The sequence below is a fragment of the Homarus americanus genome, unplaced genomic scaffold, assembly GCF_018991925.1.
Source record: "Homarus americanus isolate GMGI-L3 unplaced genomic scaffold, GMGI_Hamer_2.0 scaffold36734, whole genome shotgun sequence".
NCBI lineage: Eukaryota > Metazoa > Arthropoda > Malacostraca > Decapoda > Nephropidae > Homarus > Homarus americanus.
The window spans coordinates 9041967-9063361 of NW_024733126.1; the positions used below are offsets into that span (position 1 = coordinate 9041967).

Below are 21395 nucleotides of genomic sequence, written 5' to 3' on the forward strand. Positions count from 1 at the left end.
TCCCCCTCTTACAGCTGCCAATGGGAAGCGTGTTGGTAATTAAATTTGATGTTTATTTTCAGTTTGTCTAATTTATCATGTATCAAATTAATATTACTAGAAATTGTGTAGGTAGTAGGCAGCTACCAAACAGGGAGGTACTACTGCCTGGGAAGATATTGGAAGCATAATGTGTTGTCTAATGGTAGACCCTGCTGCCATATGGCATCACGAAAATTGTGACCAAGTCCCAGGTTGCTGACCTGACTTTCTGCCTCATTTACACAATTGCAGGGTCTCAATTGTTTCTCTTACTTTGACAACACAACATACATACAGTATATTATTTCTCAGTTTTGATCTTTTTTTTTAATTTTTGTATTTATTTATAGTTAGTTACTTAAAATAAGGCCAATTCACTTCAAGTAATGGCATCAAATATTACCAGCTGGTGTAGTGTAAACACTAGTGACGTCACTTGAGCGTCTGTAATTAACCGTCGATAGTTTCAAGAATTAATGCACTCAGAGGGTCATTTACTGAATATTCTTTGTAAAAAAATAAAATCTAAATCAATTATTTATAGGAGATAAATATTATTATGAGTAAATATACCGATACCGGTATGCATTACTGACCACCTCCACGGCTCCTCACTGGCAAATGGGGGGGGGGGCGTGGGGAGGGGTGTGTGATGATAGCTGTGTTTATTATAGGGGTATAAATCTCTTTTACGGTATGTTAGACAGGTTTATAATACATTTTTATTATTTTAATATACCGGTAATCTTAATTTGAATCCAGCTTGCCAAACGTAAGTTTCAGTATAAAATAATTAGTGGTAAGACCTTGTGAGTGGCTTACGATGTTTTCATCACCACTCTTGACACACTAAACCACAATATTTAAGAGGTAAGAATTTTAAACTTGGTGGTTTAGACGACCCCCTAACTTTGGGCAGATTTTTTTAATGTTCAAATTTCGTCTTATAGGCCGTGATGTCACGTAGTGGTGATGGTTGATGCCCATGGTAGAAGGAGGTGTGCTACGTATATCCATTCACTAGAGTGTCAGCTCAAGAACTGAGGATGTGGAAGGGTGGCGGGCAACCGTGTAGCATGCCCAGAGACGCCAGGCGGGAAACATTAAGAGCGAAATTTAAAATACAGTATAGTCTCGATTTACGTGGATTTCAACGAGTTTGGTCATTTACGCGGCACCTTGCCAGACCGACAATTTTTATTTACGTGGTATTTTCCATCATTTATGAGGGAAGCAGCAAGGGCAGGGAAAGCATAAGGTCGCCAGTCAACAAACATTAATGAGTTCTTCACCCGCCACCCACCACAGCCGGCCCAAGTCAGTGATAGTGAGGATAGTGATAGTGAGGATATGGACTTTGAGGGATTTGACAAAGAGGCCCTGTAAGCCTCTGTGGTGGATAGTGATACAGGTGAGGGCCAATAATCTGCCCTCTGCCTCGGAACTAACCCCCCCATCCCCGTGTACCCAGCCATCTATATTATTGATATTTCTCTTAAATATTAAGTGTGTGTGCATACCATCATAAACTTAAGATGTTATTTTTACTACAACGTACGTATTGTGTCTGGTGAAGTATACCCGGTAATTTGTTTATTTACTTAGAGATTTTTGTTTTTAGCTCATAAAATTCATAGAATTTACCTGGCCAGAATATAATTTACATTGCTGGAATTTTTTTAAGATAGTGATTAATTTGAATATAAACAAGCTAAAATTTGCATTAGACATACAAATTTTAGATCTAATTTAAGAATTTTATTAGAGAGCAAAAATTTTATCTTTTATGCCAAATATATGACGTTTATATTCAAATTATTCGCTGTCTTGCAAGGAATCCAGCAGTGTAAATTATATTCTCCTAACTTTAGTCTGAGGTATTATTTTTTACTAAACCTGTAAGCCTAGTCCTTTTCCCCAAACATTTCTCGGGAAGGTGGGGGGTAGGGAGGGAGGGAGGGAGCCAGCGAGCATGGGAAGAGGGGGCAGGAGTTGAGTCCATTATTTGAATGGACATTAACCGGCGACTGTATTTCTCTTAAATATTAATTTTGTGTGCATACCATCATAAAATTAAGATGTTACTTTTACTACAACATACGTATTGTGTTGGAAAAAGTGTAGTTTGGGGGTCGGCCCAGTCTCTATTTCAATAAATCCCATATGTTCTGTTATTTCGTTTACGCGGACCTCCACGGGTTCAATTGACCGTGTAAATCGAGACTATACTGTAGTTGCATTTCCATATGATGCGCCAGATTTGACTCGCTTAAAATAGGAAAGAATTGCTTTAAATTAATACATTGCCCTTAATTGTAGGTGTCGCTTTAAATCAATAATTTTAAATTGAATCGGTTTAAATCGACGTTCTACTGTACCTGTAATACTGTCCAGAAAATTGAGGGAAAGCAGAACATTGGCTGGAGATTCATGTTGACCAAAATCGTTTTTGTTATTGTGGGAATGCTAGTGCCTATTTACTACCACAGATGCATCCACATGAAATAATTGTTTTAAATTTGATAGAAAAAAATAATAATTTCTCTTACTCCATTTTTTTTTTTTTTTTTTTCCCCAGCCTGAAATTATGGTCATAATTTCACAATTCCATAAGGGCAAAATTCCGTAACCCGAAAAATTTACACAAATACTTGAAATGTTAATAATAACCAAATTTAGTTCAGGGTTTTTATTCATAAGTCAAAACATGAGATTTTTGTTTTTGTTACAGTACTTTGAATTTTCAGAAAACCGAAGATTTATAAATCAGGGGCTGCCTAAGCTTGTATTTGTCTTCAGCTTTCTCCCTGTGTGATCTTCATAAGAACAGTGTACGATTCTTAAGCATATAGTTTTGAGGTGGCATATTAGCACATTTGTAAAGCACCATCACAGCTTCAAATGTGTTGTACTTTACTGATGCATATTAGAGCTGCTGCAGTATCTTCATCCCCTCCCCCCCCCCCACAGGTACGCCTTTATGATCCACAGCGGCAGAGGAGACCAATTCTCAACTTTGAATGGGAAGAATCGCCACTTACATGCATTAAATCAGTTCCATCTAGTAATAGGTAAGGCTTAAGTGTACTGCATATACAGTTCAGTATGAAGATGTTACACTGTCCTGTCACATGCTAACTAGAGTGGTTCACACTGAATCTCCTTAATGAATGTCGGTACCCTTATTTAAATCTATTTTTGTTTTAATTATCTTTTCTAAAAACCTGGTTAATGAATTTACATAATCTGAGAGAACACTCATCTAGCTCTTGGATTTCTTGAAGTTAAGTAAAAAGGAACATTCTTCTCACATCTGTTGTTTATTGTGGTCATTTTACTTGTTCATGTCTCCAGAATATTGTACCTTGTTTCTTATCAATTTTTTTTCTTGTCACTACAGTATTTATCATAACTTAGTCGATTCCTAAGATCATATTGTCTACTTACTTGCTTGTAGCCACTCCAATGATATAATTTTATGTTTTAATTAGCAATGTATTGTACTGCTTTTCCTCAGTTGATGGTTCACACTTTTACTAGGCAATATATTGCATTTAACTCGGGTAATATATAGGTATCCCCCAATTTATGATTGGGTTACGTTCCTGAAAAACCCATCACAAATTGAAATATTGTAAATCAGGAACATTGTAACATGGGGTTCAATGGGATACAGTACGTTCTCAGCCAGTCCGACACCCACATGTATCACTGAAAATAAAATTCCTACACGTAATAAAATAACAGCACTCGCCACATCATTGAGAACAAGCTTCTTTTTTTTTCTCGGGGAATAGCCCACCTGGGCACAGGTCATTGACCCACATCGGGGCCTCGGGGGCGAAAAACTAAGAAAAAAGAGAAATTAAAAATAGAAAAGGAAAAGGTTATATTAATCTACACCACGAAGATGTCCCCTTTGAGGCTAAGGAGACTTGAAGGTACAGTGGAGATGTCACTCTGACTCTCACACAGCCTCTGGAGAGGCTGGAGACAGAGTTGGAGTTCTAGGAAGGTCTTTTACTTTGGAGACTGGAGGTGTAGGCTTTCTAGACATTTTCAAAGTCACACAGCTCACTTCACAGTCACAAAAACAGCAAAAGCACTAAACAATCACAAAAACTGAGCAAAAGCACTTATCACAATTAAAAAATTGAATACAGTCTGAACATTAGTGATGTCCTCTCACTGTAAGGGGGGAAAAAATGCTGATGATGATGTAAAAACAATGATAGCGATTGACAATGCTGACATCATGTTCACAACCACGAAGGCAAAGCACTTTACAGTCACAAAATACAAAGCAAAAATCACTTCACAAACACCAAAACAATGTTAATATTAGTGATATCCTTTCACTGTAAGGGGAAAACCGCCACCGATGGACAAGTAACAACACCAATACAAAGCATGGGACTGTCAAGCAATAGGTGGCCACATGGTGGCATGGGTAGATGACGCTGCGGTTAACAAGTGCAGTAACATCTACCTGGGCGCCACCATGTGGCCACCTAATGTACTACATGTTCTGCAAGTCAGCGAATTTGACCGTTTCCATCCCCATTGTTCATGCAAAAAACAATTTTTTATTGTAAATAGGGAAATGGTGTTAATATATCACCACCCTTTAAGCAAAGTATGTATCATAAATAGTGAGATCATACATTGGGGGATACCTGTACATGCTTTTCAGGAAGTGTTGACACCACAGATACTGTACATGTACTGCATTATTATTTTTACTTATACTGTACATGCTTATAATCCAACAATTATCCTGTCCTACCATTCCATGCTCTTGCCTTCTCATCTTATGTACTATCCTGTATAATGATTCACTTTGATATGAATTCATACTTTGATTTCATTTTTAATAGTGTTTTCATACCTCTATCCAGTAGGTATTTTCTCATATCCAGGAAGATGGTTCATAGTGGGGCAGCTCTCAGGATTTTTTAGGAGAATCTTGCAAATGGCAATACAAGCATGAAATTTGACATGGTTCTTCTACACATGTCTCTTTTCAAATCTACCTAGTAATTGGACATTTGAAATCCAAGATGGCCACCAAATTCACCTATTAAAGCTCATTACAGTAATCTCCTTGTTAGGTGTAATAAATGGTGCAGAGCAGTTCTGGGTTCATGAAATTTCTAGGTATTGAGATGAATTCTCTTATCCTCCCCAAAAATTGCACATCCCAAGAATTTTTCTGAGCACTGGTGAATGTTTGCATTTCTAAACTAAGCATATCGCATTGAATACTGCTGCTATGGAGACTTAACTGCAGTCAGACAGACACAGGGCTGTTTTTATTTATGCAAACACTACTGTACATGTATCTCATTAAGACTTGTTTTATAATGAGGTCAGGGGGCCTCATACTTATCTGAATGCCTCACCACATGAAGGCTATCTGAAAAAATTTTGTGTGCCTCCGGGAGTTCTACTGATAATCGTGACATGCACTGCAAGTAAATGTTGGTGGACTTGGTGTATAGATTATGTCCTGCTGATGTAAGGTAAGGAAGCATATCTTGCAAAATTCGTAGATGAAGGGCCTAGTCACTGTTACATTCTGACCTCAGAACTATTTTGTTAAATGCATTAGTCATCAAAATGTTTGGAATTTATAACTACTAGTACCAAACTGTCCACAGAACATGCATGACAAAAGCATAGTACACCATCACCTATGTAAAAGATGTTCTTAATTAAAATACCTGTATGTGAAAGTAGAAGTGATGTAATCTACTTTGTAAAGGCCAAAACAATATATGTTTTAGCAGAAAAAATAGCATGCGGAATATATGATAAAATTATGCAGTCCACCACCGTCTTATTGTCAATTTGTTTATATACAGCACCATATCTCAATAAGCAGTAGAATTATCAGGATATTCTAGGCAAAATATAGTTCAAAGGTGTAGATTTGCTATTCAATTACACTTGTATAGTTGTTTTATCATTAGTGATTGAGAAAATAAGTTGTATGAACCTGCATAGTTTCTGCTTCAGCAAGATTTCTTGTTTCTTTTTACGTTTAAAAATAAATTTTAAAGTAAAATAGACTACCAAGGGTTTAAGAGCATAAAAGTAAAATAAATACAGATATTTCAATCACTTTACATTGAAATGTATTATTATTATGTGTGTTATTTATATTTATATGTGATTTGGATCCAAAAATTAGTGTCAAGAAGTTCGCCCCACACCTAGTCAGTATCAAATAAAATTAAACTGTTCTAATCATTTGATTTGGGTTGATTTTTTAATATGTTAATAAGGATAAAATTTCCTATAAAATAATACCAGATAGTACATTACTATTGGAATTAGTGGTGGTTTTGGCCTACTAAGGGCATAGATTGACTGAACTACAGATGGATCAGTTTTGAGACCACTTCTTGCATCTCTGCTAGATGCTCGTGGTGTTGCCTACCATACACAGCTTTATGTGAAAATAATACTGTAAATGTTGAAGATATTGAGGAGATAATGAAATCCTTGATGTCTGATATTAAAATTTGGATGTTAGGAGAAAACTTAGATGAATTAAATAAAAGCTGAGATTATAGTCATCCATGGAAATAGGAGGGGTGACAGCACAGATGATTTTACCTCTTTAAACTTTGGGGAAGTACAAATCAGTCCTGTTCATAAACTTGGAGTGTACTTTGACTCAAAACTGAATTTTAAAGAGCATATAAATTCAGTAGTTAAGAGTTGCAACTTTCGTATTCTAAATCTAAATGCTGTTCAGCAGTTTTTGGTTCGACAGTGTATTGTGACACTATTACATTCACTTAATTTGTGTTGGGTTGACTATTGTAACTCTTTATGGGTCTGCCTACTTATTATCTACTAAAGAAAGTTCAAACAGGGTTACCAGGCTTATAATTGCTCTCCCACAGAGAATTCCCAGTTCCCCATTCTTGATAGAATTACATTGACTTGCCATTAAAGCTAGGATAGGATAGAGCTCAAACTCTCTAATGACTTTTAAGACATAATGTTTGGTGAGCGTAAGTACCTGCATATGGCCAACCTACTATTTCCTCTGACTACGTATTCTGAAATGATTTTGCCAAGTAGTGATGGTCCTTCACGTGTTGAGGAGCCTAGAGCAGTACGGGAATGTTCTTTTACTGCCCGATCCTTTAACTATGCTGCACCCAGATTGTTCTATCGAGTGCCGGCATCCATGAACCAGCTGACTTCTGTGGAGGCCTTAAAGAACAATTGAAGACCTTTTTTTTTTTTTTTAAAGCTTATGATCCTGAACAGGGTACAGGGTTTAGGAAGTATTCAAACTTAGGGTATATGAATGATAGAAGTCGAATTGTCACTTTTGCGATCTTTTATTGCAGTACAGTACAGTATTTCTTTTTATTCTCACGTCTTTGACTTTGTGGTGTTTCGAGCAGTAGCGATTTCTTTAGAAGAACTGGCACTTTTGATAACCAAAAGACCAGCTGCTATTATTATTATAATTATTATTATTATTATTATTATTATTAAATGAGTTTTGGTAGGTGAACATGATGGCCATTTTGAATTTTCAAATATCTATTTGGGTAGATTTGAAAAGTGACAGCCACTCCTCGACTTACGACGGGGTTAGGGACCCAAATCCAGGTCATAAGTCAAAATTGCGATGATAATACAGGCAACCCTCACTTTACGTGGTTAATGTAACCCACAGGGTACCGTGGAAAGTAAGAAACGCGTAAAGTGAATAACATAACATATGGGATTAAATGAAATAGAGACCAGCTGACCCCCAAACTCCACTTTTTCCAACACATTACCTATGTTCTGGTAAAAATAACATCTTAATTTTATGATGGTACATGCACACAATTAATACTTAAGAGAAATAGAGAAATACAGTCGCCAAGTTAATGTCCATTCAAATAATGGACTCGACTCCCTCCCCCTCTTCTCACAGTACACTCACTGGCTCTTCTCTCTGAGAAATTTTTGGGGGAAAACCAGGTATAGTAATAAATAATACCTCAAACTAAAGTTAGGATAATATAATTGACATTGCTGGATTCCTTGTAAGACCAGGAATATTTTTAATATAAATGTCATATATTTTTTACAAAAGATAACATATTTACTCAGAGTAAACATTATATCTAAAATTTGTATGTCTAATGCAAAATCTATGATGTTTATATTCAAAATGATCATCAAATTGTAAGAATTCCAGCAATGTAAATTATATTCTGGCCGGGTAATTTCTATGAATTTTATGAGCTAAAACAAATATCTTCAGTTAATAAAAAAAAATAAATATTCTTCACGACACTGTCAATCAAAGTACCCCACCTTGCCTTCCCCCCTCTTCCAACGAGCCAGATGGTCAGTCCGTCCCAACCCTCCCCCCCACCTCCCACCAACCCTCCCTTCAAGAGAAAGAGTGGGTGAAAAAACTAGATTTTAACATTTAGTATTAAATAATACCTCAGATTAAGGTTAGGATAATATAATTGACATTGCTGGATTCCTTGTAAGACCAGGAATATTTTGAATATAAATGTCATATATTTTGCACAAAAGATAACATATTTACTCAGAGTAAACATTATATCTAAAAATTTTATGTCTAATGCAAAATATATGATGTTTATATTCAAAATGATCATCAAATTGTAAGAATTCCAGCAATGTAAATTATATTCTGGCCGGGTAATTTGTATGAATTTTATGAGCTAAATAAAAAAATTATACTTCACCCGTGTAAAGGGGTACACCCACCGCGGAATGTGAGCATCCTGGGTTCTGGCAGGGCACCACGTAAACGTGGAAACGCGGAATGTGGGACCGCGTAAAGCGAGGGTTGACTGTACATAGAAAATCTGAAACGGGTGTCTCTTTTTCTTCTCAGCACCACAAAACTCTCACTTATAAGCTTGCCAGCCATTTTATAGGGAATTACAAGCCAAAATTTTGTGAGTACACAGCGCAATCACTAAATGTCAGGACTCGAAAATACGTAATTTGAAAAAATTTTGGTACGACTGAGGTGGTCGTAAGTCGAGGAGTACCTGTAGATTAATCATGCCAAATTTCATGCTTGTATTGCCATTTGCAAGATACTTTTGGTTTTCTGCTCCATTATCATTATTCTTCCACTGCCCTTTTCTCTTCCTTTGGGGTCAGTGACTCAGCTTTCCCTTATCTACAGTATCCTTTCTGGACAGACAGAATCTTCCGATCTCTGCTTAGGTCCTCTTCCTTGTCTTCACCCTTCTCTTTATACTGGCGTGTGTATGCCGATTTCTCTTAATTGTATCTACTGCTACAAAGATGTGCTGTTTTGGGCATTATTGCCTTTATCTATAAAACCTCAAAAATACATCTTTAATTAATCTTCCAGTATTCCATTGTGTTTCCCTTTGATTTTTTTAATCTTCCAAATTCCTTCACTATTGCATGCATATCTGATAGCTGTACTGTTGCTGTTTCACTTGTATACTTCGGTCTCTTAACATCCAGTCGCATGACATTTTATTGTAGTCAAGTATTTTCACTACAAGCTCTGAAAATACAGTGACCCCTCGTTTAACGAACACCTCGGTTAACGTAATTTCGATTAACGAACTGCCTTCCATAAGGATCTTCAATTCGGTTAACGAAGTTCTTAAGAACCGACCTCAACATGTTTTCACTTGCACTGACCGGGCAACCAGCTTTAGTATCAGTCCGCCAATACATTAATCGGTTCTAGGGCTTAAATTCCTTACTATTTTAGTAAATATCAAGAAGTTTATACTATTCAATAATTTTAAAAGTTTAATATTAAATTTTTTAGTCATTTTAACAATTATTGAACATAATTGAAGGTAAAGTGACTAGTTTAATGCGCGGCATCCAGCCTCTTAACACAGCAAACAGGAGTTAGTCTCTCTCTGTTTTCACTGGAGGTAACATCTTGCTTGAGACTCTCTTCAACTAAACGCTTTTTTTCTGTGTTTCCAAGCAAATTATTGGTCATTTTGAAATATATTTTACATATTGACAATATATAATGCAGTGCCGTGTTGATATAAAGAAAATAATCTTGAAATACACCAAGAGAACTAAAATTTTATGGATGAAATGGTGCCATGGGGTGACTTCTCTTCCACCCCAATGCCTTTTCTTCTTCCTTCTCCTCCACCCCCATTCTAATTCCCATCATCATCATCATCATCATCCAGGAGCCTTCTACATACACACCTCAAAGTAAGTGAACTTTTCTACCATTTTTGTTGAATTTAGGAAATTTTCGGTGAGCTGGAACCAATTATCCAAAATCCCATTGAAACAATGGTTTCGGTTAACGAACGACCTTCTGGAACGGATTGAGTTCGTTAATGGAGGGGTCACTGTGTTCTGTAAGTTTTTACAAAGAGATTTTTTTTTATTTAGTGCAGTCTTTTCTGTATATTGCCTTTGACCTGCAACCCATCTCTTTCAAAATTATTTCAGTCTGATTACAGTACACCCGGATAATTCGCGGATATTTATTTCACAGTCCTCTATTATTCACGGATGACACCCTGGTTGTACACAAGAATTTCTGTGGGTAGTTTTAAAGTTGCCGGCATTTTTGCTGCCGGGACAGGGAGCCATTCGTTCTAGAGACAGTAATTTCTTTTACTTGTGTTGTATATATATACAGTGAACCCTCACTCTACGCGGTTAATTCAACCCACAGGGTACCGCGGAAAGTGAGAAACGCGTAAAGTGAACAACATAACATATGGGATTAAATGAAATAGAGACCGGCTGACCCCCAAACTCCACTTTTTCCGACACAATACCTATGTTCTAGTAAAAATAACATCTTAATTTTATGATGATACATCCACACAATTAATACTTAAGAGAAATAGAGAAATACAGTCGCCAAGTTAATGTCCATTCAAATAATGGACTCAACTCCCTCCCCCTCTTCTCACACTACACTCGCTGGCTCTTCCCTCTGAGAAATTTTGGGGGGAAAACCACTAGATTTTAAGGTATAGTAATAAATAATACCTCAAACTAAAGTTAGGATAATATAATTGACATTGCTGGATTCCTTGTAAGACCAGGAATATTTTGAATATAAGTGTCATATATTTTGCACAAAAGATAACATATTTACTCAGAGTAAACAAAATACTTACATTAGATCTAAAATTTGTATGTCTAATGCAAAATCTATGATGTTTATATTCAAAATGACCATCAAATTGTAAGAATTCCAGCAATGGAAATTATATTCTGGCCCGGTAATTTGTATGAATTTTATGAGCTAAAACAAATATCTTAAATAAATAAACAAAATATACTTACCGAAATACTATCTGTCAATCAAAATACCCCACCTCCCCCCCTCTTCCCACCTGCTCCCTGGGTCCCTCCCTCCCTCCCTCCCTACCCCTCACCCCCACCTTCCCTCCCTACCAGAGAAATGATTGGGTTATAACAGTATATTTACATTTTTAGTAATAAATAATACCTCAGACTAAAGTTAGGATAATATAATTGACATTGTTGGATTCCTTGCAAGACCAGGAATATTTTGAATATACACTTCATATATTTTGCACAAAAGATAACATATTTGCTCTGAGTAAACAAAATACTTGCATTAGATCTAAAATTTGTATGTCTAATGCAAAATCTATAATGCCTTTATTCAAAATGATCATCAAATTGTAAGAATTCCAGCAATGTAAATTATATTCTGGCCGGATAATTTGTATGAATTTTATGAGCTAAATAAAAAAATTATACTTCACCCCGCGTAAAGGGGTACACGCACCGCGGAATGTGAGCATTCCGGTTTCGGCAGGGTACCGCGTAAAAATGGAAACGCGGAATGTGGGACCGCGTAAAGCGAGGGTTGACTGTATATATATATATATACAGTGGGGTATGCTATAACGAATCTAATTGGTTCTAGAACCTTGTTCATTATAGCCTTCGTTCGTTATAGGATTAATCCTTTCCAGGCCCCCAAATACAACCACTTAACACTGAAAAATATAATATAAAATTGTAAAAAAGTGCATAAATATGCATCTAAACCCCTGAAATAAAGAATATCATTAATACTTGTATAATAAAAATACAAAAAATAAGTAAAAAAAAATAAATAAATAAAATTTTTTTAAATAGTGTTCGTTGTAGGAGTTTCGTTCGTTATAGCATTCTCAATTTTATAGGTAAAAAAAAAAAAAAAAATATATATATATATATATATATATATATATATATATATATATATATATATATATATATATATATATATATATATTTTTTTTTTTTTTTTTAACGGTTTATTGAAAGAGCTTGGCAGCCAGAAGGCTGAAAATGTACAGTTACATATTTGGGGAATGGGTTACGAATTACAAATAATATACAAGTAACATAAGTGACACAAATAAGACATATAATAGCTTAGATGGGGATCAGCTCAAACTACAGTTCATTTCAACACAGTGATAGTGTAAGGAGCAGTGTTTACTGGGAGTGAATACACTGATTTATTACATGTTATTGATAATTTTTACAATGGTTGGGACTGGGCTGTTCTTATAGCGATCAGTTCGTGCACGTATGGGCTGGATGCGGTTGTGGTGTCGAACAGCAATTCTCGGACAGGGGATCTCAGGTGGTAGTAGGGGCCGGTGTCGGGGATGGTGTAGAAGCTTCTTACCAAATTTGCAGATGAGGCCGTGGTGATGGTCAGTGAGAGTCGAAAGGGTCAGTGTGTTGAGCGCTTCTTGATATGTGGAGTAGGAAGGGGAGAGAATAATCTTGCATGCCCTCTTTTGCACTTTTTCTAGGTGTTTACGTTGTGTGGCATTTAGGGAGGAAGACCAGGTGGGGGAGGCATAGGTGAGCTTGGGAAGTATGAATGTTGTGTATACACTGAGGAGCTCGTGTGCAGGAACTCCGAGGGACTTGAGTCGGCGGAGCAGGTGGAGACGGAAACTGGAGGATTTGACAACTTCACTGACGTGTGGTTTCCAATTTAGTTTGTTGTCTATGGTGACGCCGAGGAGCTTCGTGGAATCTACAACCTGGAGTGTGTTCGGACCTAGGGTAATGGAAGGAGGTGGGACAATGTCGGAGGAGAGGTTGATGTGTGTGTAGACACAAAACACATACAAATAAATAATATAGGAAAAATCCTCTCACAAATAATGAGAAACAAATTTCTAAAAAATGTGACAGTCTATCCTCAAGTCTACTCCGTGCTATGTTATTAATAAAGCACGGAGTAGACTGAGGGTAGACTCAACATTTTTACTACTACACTTATTTCTGATTATTTGTAAGAGGACTTTTCCTTTATTATTTATTTGTATGTGTTTTTTGTTTGTGTCTACACACACACACACACATATACAATACAGGTAAAAGAAATAATTGTCCTATATGAGCGGATTTGGCGATTCGCTGCCATTTTGAGAACCTAACCCCCGCAAATTTGAAGGGCATGCTGTACTTGTGAAAAAGACAAAATACGACTGTTCTTTAAATACTATACAGTAAATCCCCAATATAGCGGACTAATTGCAGGGAAGTCTGGTTCATTTTAGCTGAAAGTCCATTATATCCAATAACAGACTTGGTCTGTTATATACCAACAATCCAACATAGTCCAAAGTGACCACGTGAACTAACATTTATCAACATCACCAACTCACCATCACCACCACCACCACCAACACTCACCACCAACACTCACCACCACCAACAACACTCACCATTACACCTCCCACCAATTACAATTAACTAGTACCGTATTTGTTATTAATGAGTAGAGCTGCTAGAGCAACCTTGGTTATTCTGCTAGTTTGCAAACCACCCTGTCTTCCCATTTTGAACATGTTCTCGTCCTGTGAACACCAGTTGGTGATGGTGAGTGTTGGTGCTGATTATGGTGATTGTTGGTAATGATGGGTGAGTTTTAGTGGTGGTGAATGTTGTGGAGGTAGTAGTGAATGGTGGTGGTGATGAGTATTGATTGTTAGAGGTACTAATGAGTGTTAGTCACCACCATCACCATCTGGTATTTACAGGATGAGAACATGTTCAAACTGGGAAGACAGGGTGGAGGTTTGCAGACTAGCAGAATAAACGAAGTCGCTCTACACGTTTGTAATATGTCGGTACTTGTTAAGCTGTAAGGGGGGGGCGGGAGGTTGCATAATAATGACTGCTGCACTGCCAGGTACAAGTGAACAGGTGACTTGTGTGTATTATGGATTTTTTCCTTTTTTTTTTTTTTCTAGTGACAAATAACTGGTCACAAATATTCACTATAATACTATATGCAGACATCAGACACACAGTATAAAGAGCGAGCGTGTCACTCAAGTTGGATGCTACCAGGAGGAGGGCACCGATTGGCTGCGAGCATACATGGGTACGTCGCTCTCATTTGTGGAGTCTGCAAACAAGCATGACCAATGTCAGCGAGTCCCAAGTGTTCTGCCTTGTGTTGTGAATTTTCAAGTAAAACCAAAGCAGGGGTCCTAAAACTAATCGGCATTATGCATGATTGGGCTAAATGGGGGTATTACTACAATTATTTGTGATAATTTCCATACAATTGGTCCGTTATTTTTTACTTTAACGAACCCGAATTCATAATATAAGAAACTAGTCCAAATGGATCAATGTCCATAATATGTGGGGTTTTTTACTATACAAGGGCCCCCCAAATTCGAGGGGGTTAAGTTCTCAAAATGGCCGGGAACTGACAAATCCGTTAATAACATTTGCTGATCGAGGGGGTAGATTTTTACTTGTGTACAAAGAAATGTATATTCCCTTTGTGTCTGCCCTTAGGACAATTATTTCTTTAACCTGTATTGCATATACAATAATAATAATAATAATTAACGGTTTATTGAAAAAGTTCTGCAGCCCGAAGGCTGAAAATATACATTGGACATAAATGACTTATTACATACATTGGTGGTTTAACAAGAGCCTTCATTAGAGAAAGGTAAAGGAACATACAGATTAATGTAGGTGTTGAACAGCAAACACATAGTGTAGTAACTCTCTCCCAGATATTGTTAGGAGGGACCTCACATGGTGTAGTAGTTCCCTCAGATGGTGTTATGAGGGGTCTCACGTGGTGTAGTAATTCCCTCACAGATGGTGTTATGAGGGGCCTCACGTGGTGTAGTAATTCCCTCACAGATGGTGTTATGAGGGGCCTCACGTGGTGTAGTAACTCCCTCACAGATGATGTTATGAGGGGCATCACGTGGTATACGAATTCCCTCACAGATGGTGTTACGAGGGACTTGATGTGGTGTAGTTATTCCTTCACAGATGGCGTTATATGAGTGAGGTGTGGTTCCAGGCTTTCCTATCGTAGACGGATTAACACATCGCTGGTTGTTGTTGGGTCTCACGGGCCGTTATCACTGGGTACCTGGGACCTCACTGTGTGAAGGTTAACTTGGATACGACTGTTACTGTTGAGTTGTTCTCATTGACTTAAGCACTTCACCACTGTTCACCTCTGTTTAACACTGGTTCCATTCCTTTCCTAAATGAAATTGTAACTTCTGGCGAGAACTTGTTGATATTCTGGTGGGGAGGAGGGTTCACGGGAGGGAGTTGGTATGGACCAACATAACAGTTGACCTGGCTGCTCCGAGAGGAGCGCCAGGTACGTCTTGACCCTTCCGTGGTCAAGGATGTAGTACATGAGTGTGTGTGTAGGCACACACATACAAATAAATAATAATGGAAAAATACTTTCACAAAAAATCAGGAACAAATTTCTTAAAAATTTGACAGTCTACCCTCAAGTCCGTGCTTTATTAATAAAGTAATAAAGCACGGACTTGAGGGTAGACTCACATTTTTTATAAATTTGTTTCTGGTTATTTGTGAGAGGATTTTCCAATTATTATTTATTTTTGTGTGTTTTATGTGTGTGTGTGTGTGTGTGTGTGTGTGTGTCTACACACACACACGCATACATATTTACAATACAGGTAAAGGAAATTACTGTCTCTAGAATGAATGGCTCCCTGTCCCAGCCGCAAAAATGCCGGCAACTTTAAAACAACCTTCAGACATTCTTGGGTACATCCAGGGTGTCATCCTTGAATAATAGAGGACCACGAACTTGGGGGAGAAGGTGTACTCTTAATTTTTCTTGTCAATTCCCAGTGACTTCTTATATACTTTACAAATTTTTTCCAGTTTCATGTTAATAACTTGTTTTATGACAAAAATATCCTTACTAGACTCAAAAGATGTCTGAAAAAATAGATGGAAATATCTAATATACATGTTGATTATCTAAGTACAGGTACAATACAGAAAGCAGAATATTGTTTAATATGAATTCATTGTTTTATGTTTAGCTGAAAGATTAATAATGATCATATTTTCTTCAGCCAAGTTTTGGTAGGAACAGCTCATGGTCGGATGGGGTTATTTGATCTACGAGGGGGTAAGCCTGAAGATCCACTCTTTGTATACAAAGGGTTTGCTGGTGCTGTTCGAGATGCTGTGGTCCATCCCAAACATCCACTGGTATTTTCTGTTTCCCTAGACCGTTTCTTAAGAGTGCACCATTTAACATCACGGAAGCTTTTATATAAGGTAAGAGTCTATAATGCAGGAATATCCCTGATAGTCAGAGTAATTCATGCAGAGCCTTTCTGTATTAGAGTAATTTTGTGTATGCAGTTGAATTCTTACCCCTGGAAAAAATCTTAGATTTACGGAATTTTTCAGGGCATTGGTGAATGTTTCCGAGCCTAAACTACCTGTGTTTTTATTTCTAACAAGTTATGTTAAGTTTCAAAGTACACAAGTTTTTGTATACAATATATATACAGTCAACCCTCACTTTACGCGGTCCCACATTCCGCGTTTCCACGTTTAAGCAGTGCCCTGCCGGAACCTAACATGCTCACATTCCGCGGTGCGTGTACCCCATTACGCGGAGAGCAGCTGGCGAGCCGCGCCATTTTTGGATCCAAACCTCCCGCCATCCGCCATGTTGTGTAAGCGGCGCGAACATGGTGCACACAAGGTCGCCCAGTCATCAAAACATTACCAGTTCTTCACCCGCCACCCACCACAGCCGGCCCAAGTCAGTGATAGTGATAATTATAGTGAGGATGTGGACTTATATGGACTTTGGGGGGTTTGACAAAGAGGCCCTGCAAGCCTCTGTGGTGGATAGTGATACAATTGATACAAATGATACCGGTGAGGGCCAATAATCTGCCCTCTGCCTCGGAACCAACCGCCCATCCCCGTGTGCCCAGCCATCTTTTCTACTAATGTAAGTGTTAAAAAACCTAATATTATTGATATTTCTCTTAATTATTAATTGTGTGTGCATACCATCATAAAGTTAAGATAATATTTTTACTACAACATAGTTGTATGTCGTCAAAAAGTGGAGTTTGGGGGTCGGCCCGGACTCTATTTCAATTAATCCCATATGTTATGTTATTCACTTTACGCGTTCCTCACTTTCCGCGGCACCCTGTGGGTTACATTAACCGCGTAAAGTGAACTGTATATATATATATATATATATATATATATATATATATATATATATATATATATATATATATATATATATATATATATATATATATATATATATATATATATATATATATAGTCAACCCTCACTTTACGCGGTCCCACATTCCGCGTTTCCACGTTTACGCGGTGCCCTGCCAGAACCCAGGATGCTCACATTCCGCGGTGGGTGTACCCCTTTACACGGTGAAGTATAATTTTTTTAATTTAGCTCATAAAATTCATACAAATTATCCGGCCAGAATATAATTTACATTGCTGGAATTCTTACAATTTGATGATCATTTTGAATATAAACATCATATATTTTGCATTAGACATAAAATTTTTAGATAAAATGTTTAATCTGAGTAAGTATGTTATCTTTTGTGCAAAATATATGACGTTTATATTCAAAATATTCCTGGTCTTACAAGGAATCCAGCAATGTCAATTATATTATCCTAACTTTAATCTGAGGTATTATTTAATACAAAATGTTAAAATCTAAATTTTTCACCCAACATCTCTTGAAGGGAGGATTGGTGGGGGGTGGGGGGGAGGGTTGGGACTGACCGCGCGGTTGGAAGAGGGGGGGGAGGCAAGGTGGGGTACTTTGATTGACAGATAGTGTCGTGAAGAATATTTTTTTTTTTTTTATTAACTGAAGATATTTGTTTTAGCTCATAAAATTCATACAAATTACCCGGCCAGAATATAATTTACATTGCTGGAATTCTTACAATTTGGTGATCATTTTGAATATAAACATCATATATTTTGCATTAGACATAAAATTTTTAGATAAAATGTTTAATCTGAGTAAGTATGTTATCTTTTGTGAAAAATATATGACATTTATATTCAAAATATTCCTGGTCTTACAAGGAATCCAGCAATGTCAATTATATTATCCTAACTTTAGTTTGAGGTATTATTTATTACTATACCTGGTTTTCCCCCCAAAATTTCTCAGAGAGGGAAGAGCCGGCAGTGTAGTGTGAGAGGGAGTCATGTCCATTATTTGAATGGACATTAACTTGGGGACTGTATTTCTCTAAAGTATTAATTGTGTGCATGTACCATCATAAAATTAAGATGTTATTTTTACTACAACATAGTTATGTGTCGTCAAAAAGTGGAGTTTGGGGATCGGTCTGGACTCCATTTCAATTAATCCCATATGTTATGTTATTCACTTTACGCGTTTCTCGCTTTCCGCGGTACCCTGTGGGTTACATTAACCGCGTAAAGTGAGGGTTAACTGTACGTAAATTAAAATTATTGTTATTTTTTGCATTGTATGTTCCTAGGGATTAATTTTACCACAATGTCATTATTGTACTTATTACTTAAATGGTAATTGTTTTTCAGGAATACATGAAATCCAGATTGAATTGCCTATTGGTGCGGGAAAATTTGGCAGATATTATGCCGAGCATTAAAAAATTGGCAAAACGGAGAATTGTGACCACAGAGCCAGAACCAATGAAAGAACAAAAGTTGGATGTAAATCCCAAGATTTCTGATGAGGATTGGAAAACCTTGACTGAGTGAATGCTGTTATTATTCAAATAGAAGGTTTGGAGGTACAGGTACTTGTATATCATAAAAAAAAGTAATGTTTTATGATCCATACAGTACTGTAATAAACATTTAAGATTCTATGAAAATGCTGGAATTTTTACATGAATTATATGTAAATTAAGTAATTTATTAATAAAAGGAAGATTTCTTTGCTGTATTTACTCTTCTAATACAGTAATCCTTTGAAAGTCCAGGCAATTTTGGGGGAAACGGGGTCCAGGTTTGCCAATTCTCCAAGCTTTTACCATGGGGGGAGGCCACCGTGAACTAATTAGCCCCCACTCCCCAGTGACTTAAATTTGTATTTTAATGTACAATAAATGTCATGTGTGTTTCCTTTTACATTTTTCCTTTATACAGGTGCTCCTCTACTTAAGAACATTCAACTTACAAACTTTCAGAGATACAAACATCATCACTGAGGGGGTGTTACCTGCCAGAACAGGTGTTTATGTGGATGAGACTGGATTATTTTGAAGAAAATTCCAGATAGAACAAACATTACCTAAGAGGAGAAGAGTGAGTCAGGTTTTAAGGCTGTACTAAATATCCAAAATCTTTTCATTTTTTACAATATGTTTGGTATCTACAAGAGTAAAGTTGGACTTACAAACAAGTCTCGGGAACGTAACTCGTTCGTAAGTAGAAGAGCACCTGTATATATTAGGACAGTTCATTAAAAAGTACCATAATTTATTTTTTATGAAATATATTACCTTTTCTATTGTTAAAATATATTATGTATTATCTTTAATGGGGATACTGTACAGTGGTCTTATCAGATTTGATATAGGCCTACTGAGAACTAATAAGTATGAGATGACACTTCATTTGTAAACATGATCAGCCTCTTAAGATGTGTTTCTTCATAAATAATATAACAGAAAAAATATGATATATAATTTGCAATTTGACTTCAAATCAAAAGGATAAGCTGAATCAGCAGGTATTCTCTTTCCTGACTACTCATCCCTCCCTATGTTAAGGAGGAGGGGGGCTCTGTGTGTTGCTGCGATCATATTTGTTTTTATGTATTCATTATGATATTTTCTTATGGTGTATATTTCATCAATGATTATATAAAATATTAAATAATATAAAAAATACAATATGTACTTTAATTTGACTTCAAAATATAGTAGACGCTCGATAAATCAGACTAATTGGGACAGACCCCTGTCCAATAAATGCTAAAGAAGTCGCTGGGTTGAAAATCAGACTTTAGGTCTGGTTGGCAACAACTGTAGTGTCATATGTAATTAACCACAGAATTTGTCTTATGAATAAAGAGGAAACCGTATACTGAGCAGTATTACTATCAAGTTATAAATTAGAAAAAATAATTGTAGGGATACATTGTATGTGGGAGATGAGTGATCTCGGAGCAGCAGGTGGAGGGGGAAGGTAGCACTGGTGGGTGCCTTCCTCCCCCAAGAACCCTTTAATCATATTTATGCAATTCCACCATAATTCTCATATCATTTAGGTTCATTCGATGCCAGGTTGATAAAATATAATCATAAAAGAATCAACTTTCCCGAAAAAGAGAATCCCACACTCAACACCATGAATCAACTTGTTTACAAAAGGCAAACAGCTGATTGGCTTAACTCATGCTTATGACAACATCTGTCATCAGCACTTAGTAAATTAGTATGTATATTCATCATCGCATAATATGCAGTGCCAATTTTTGAGGTGCAGGAGCTGTCAAAATAATTTCCATTTCCTAAACCGCATATATATACCGGTATACACACAGTGAACCCTCGCTTTATGCGGTTTAACTTTACACGTTTCTACATTTACGCGGTACCCTGCCAGAACCGGAATTCCCACTTTACGCGGTGCATCTACTCACATACGCGGGTGAAATATAATTTTTTTATTTAGTTCATAAAATTCATACAAATTATCCGGCCAGAATATAATTTACATTGCTGGAATTCTTACAATTTTATGATCATTTTGAATATAAGCATCATGGATTTTGCATTAGACATACAAATTTTAGATCTAATGCAAGTATTTTGTTTACTCAGAGCAAATATGTTATCTTTTGTGCAAAATATATGAAGTGTATATTCAAAATATTCCTGGTCTTGCAAGGAATCCACCAATGTCAATTGTATTATCGTAACTTTAGTCTGAGGTATTATTTATTACTCAAAATGTAAATATACTGTTATAACCCAATCATTTCTCTGGTAGGG

General features: G+C 36.7%; 1 protein-coding gene across 1 annotated transcript; it reads left to right on the forward strand.

The window, feature by feature from the left end:
• Positions 1 to 2925: 2925 nt before the first annotated feature.
• LOC121869328 (WD repeat-containing protein 74-like) lies at positions 2926 to 19655 on the forward strand. The gene is made up of 3 exons (XM_042370619.1): positions 2926 to 3092; positions 16446 to 16653; positions 18970 to 19655. The coding sequence occupies exons 1-3, from the start codon at positions 2941 to 2943 to the stop codon at positions 19150 to 19152; spliced, it is 543 nt and encodes a 180-aa protein (XP_042226553.1). The 5' UTR covers positions 2926 to 2940; the 3' UTR covers positions 19153 to 19655.
• The last annotated feature ends 1740 nt before the right edge of the window (positions 19656 to 21395 follow it).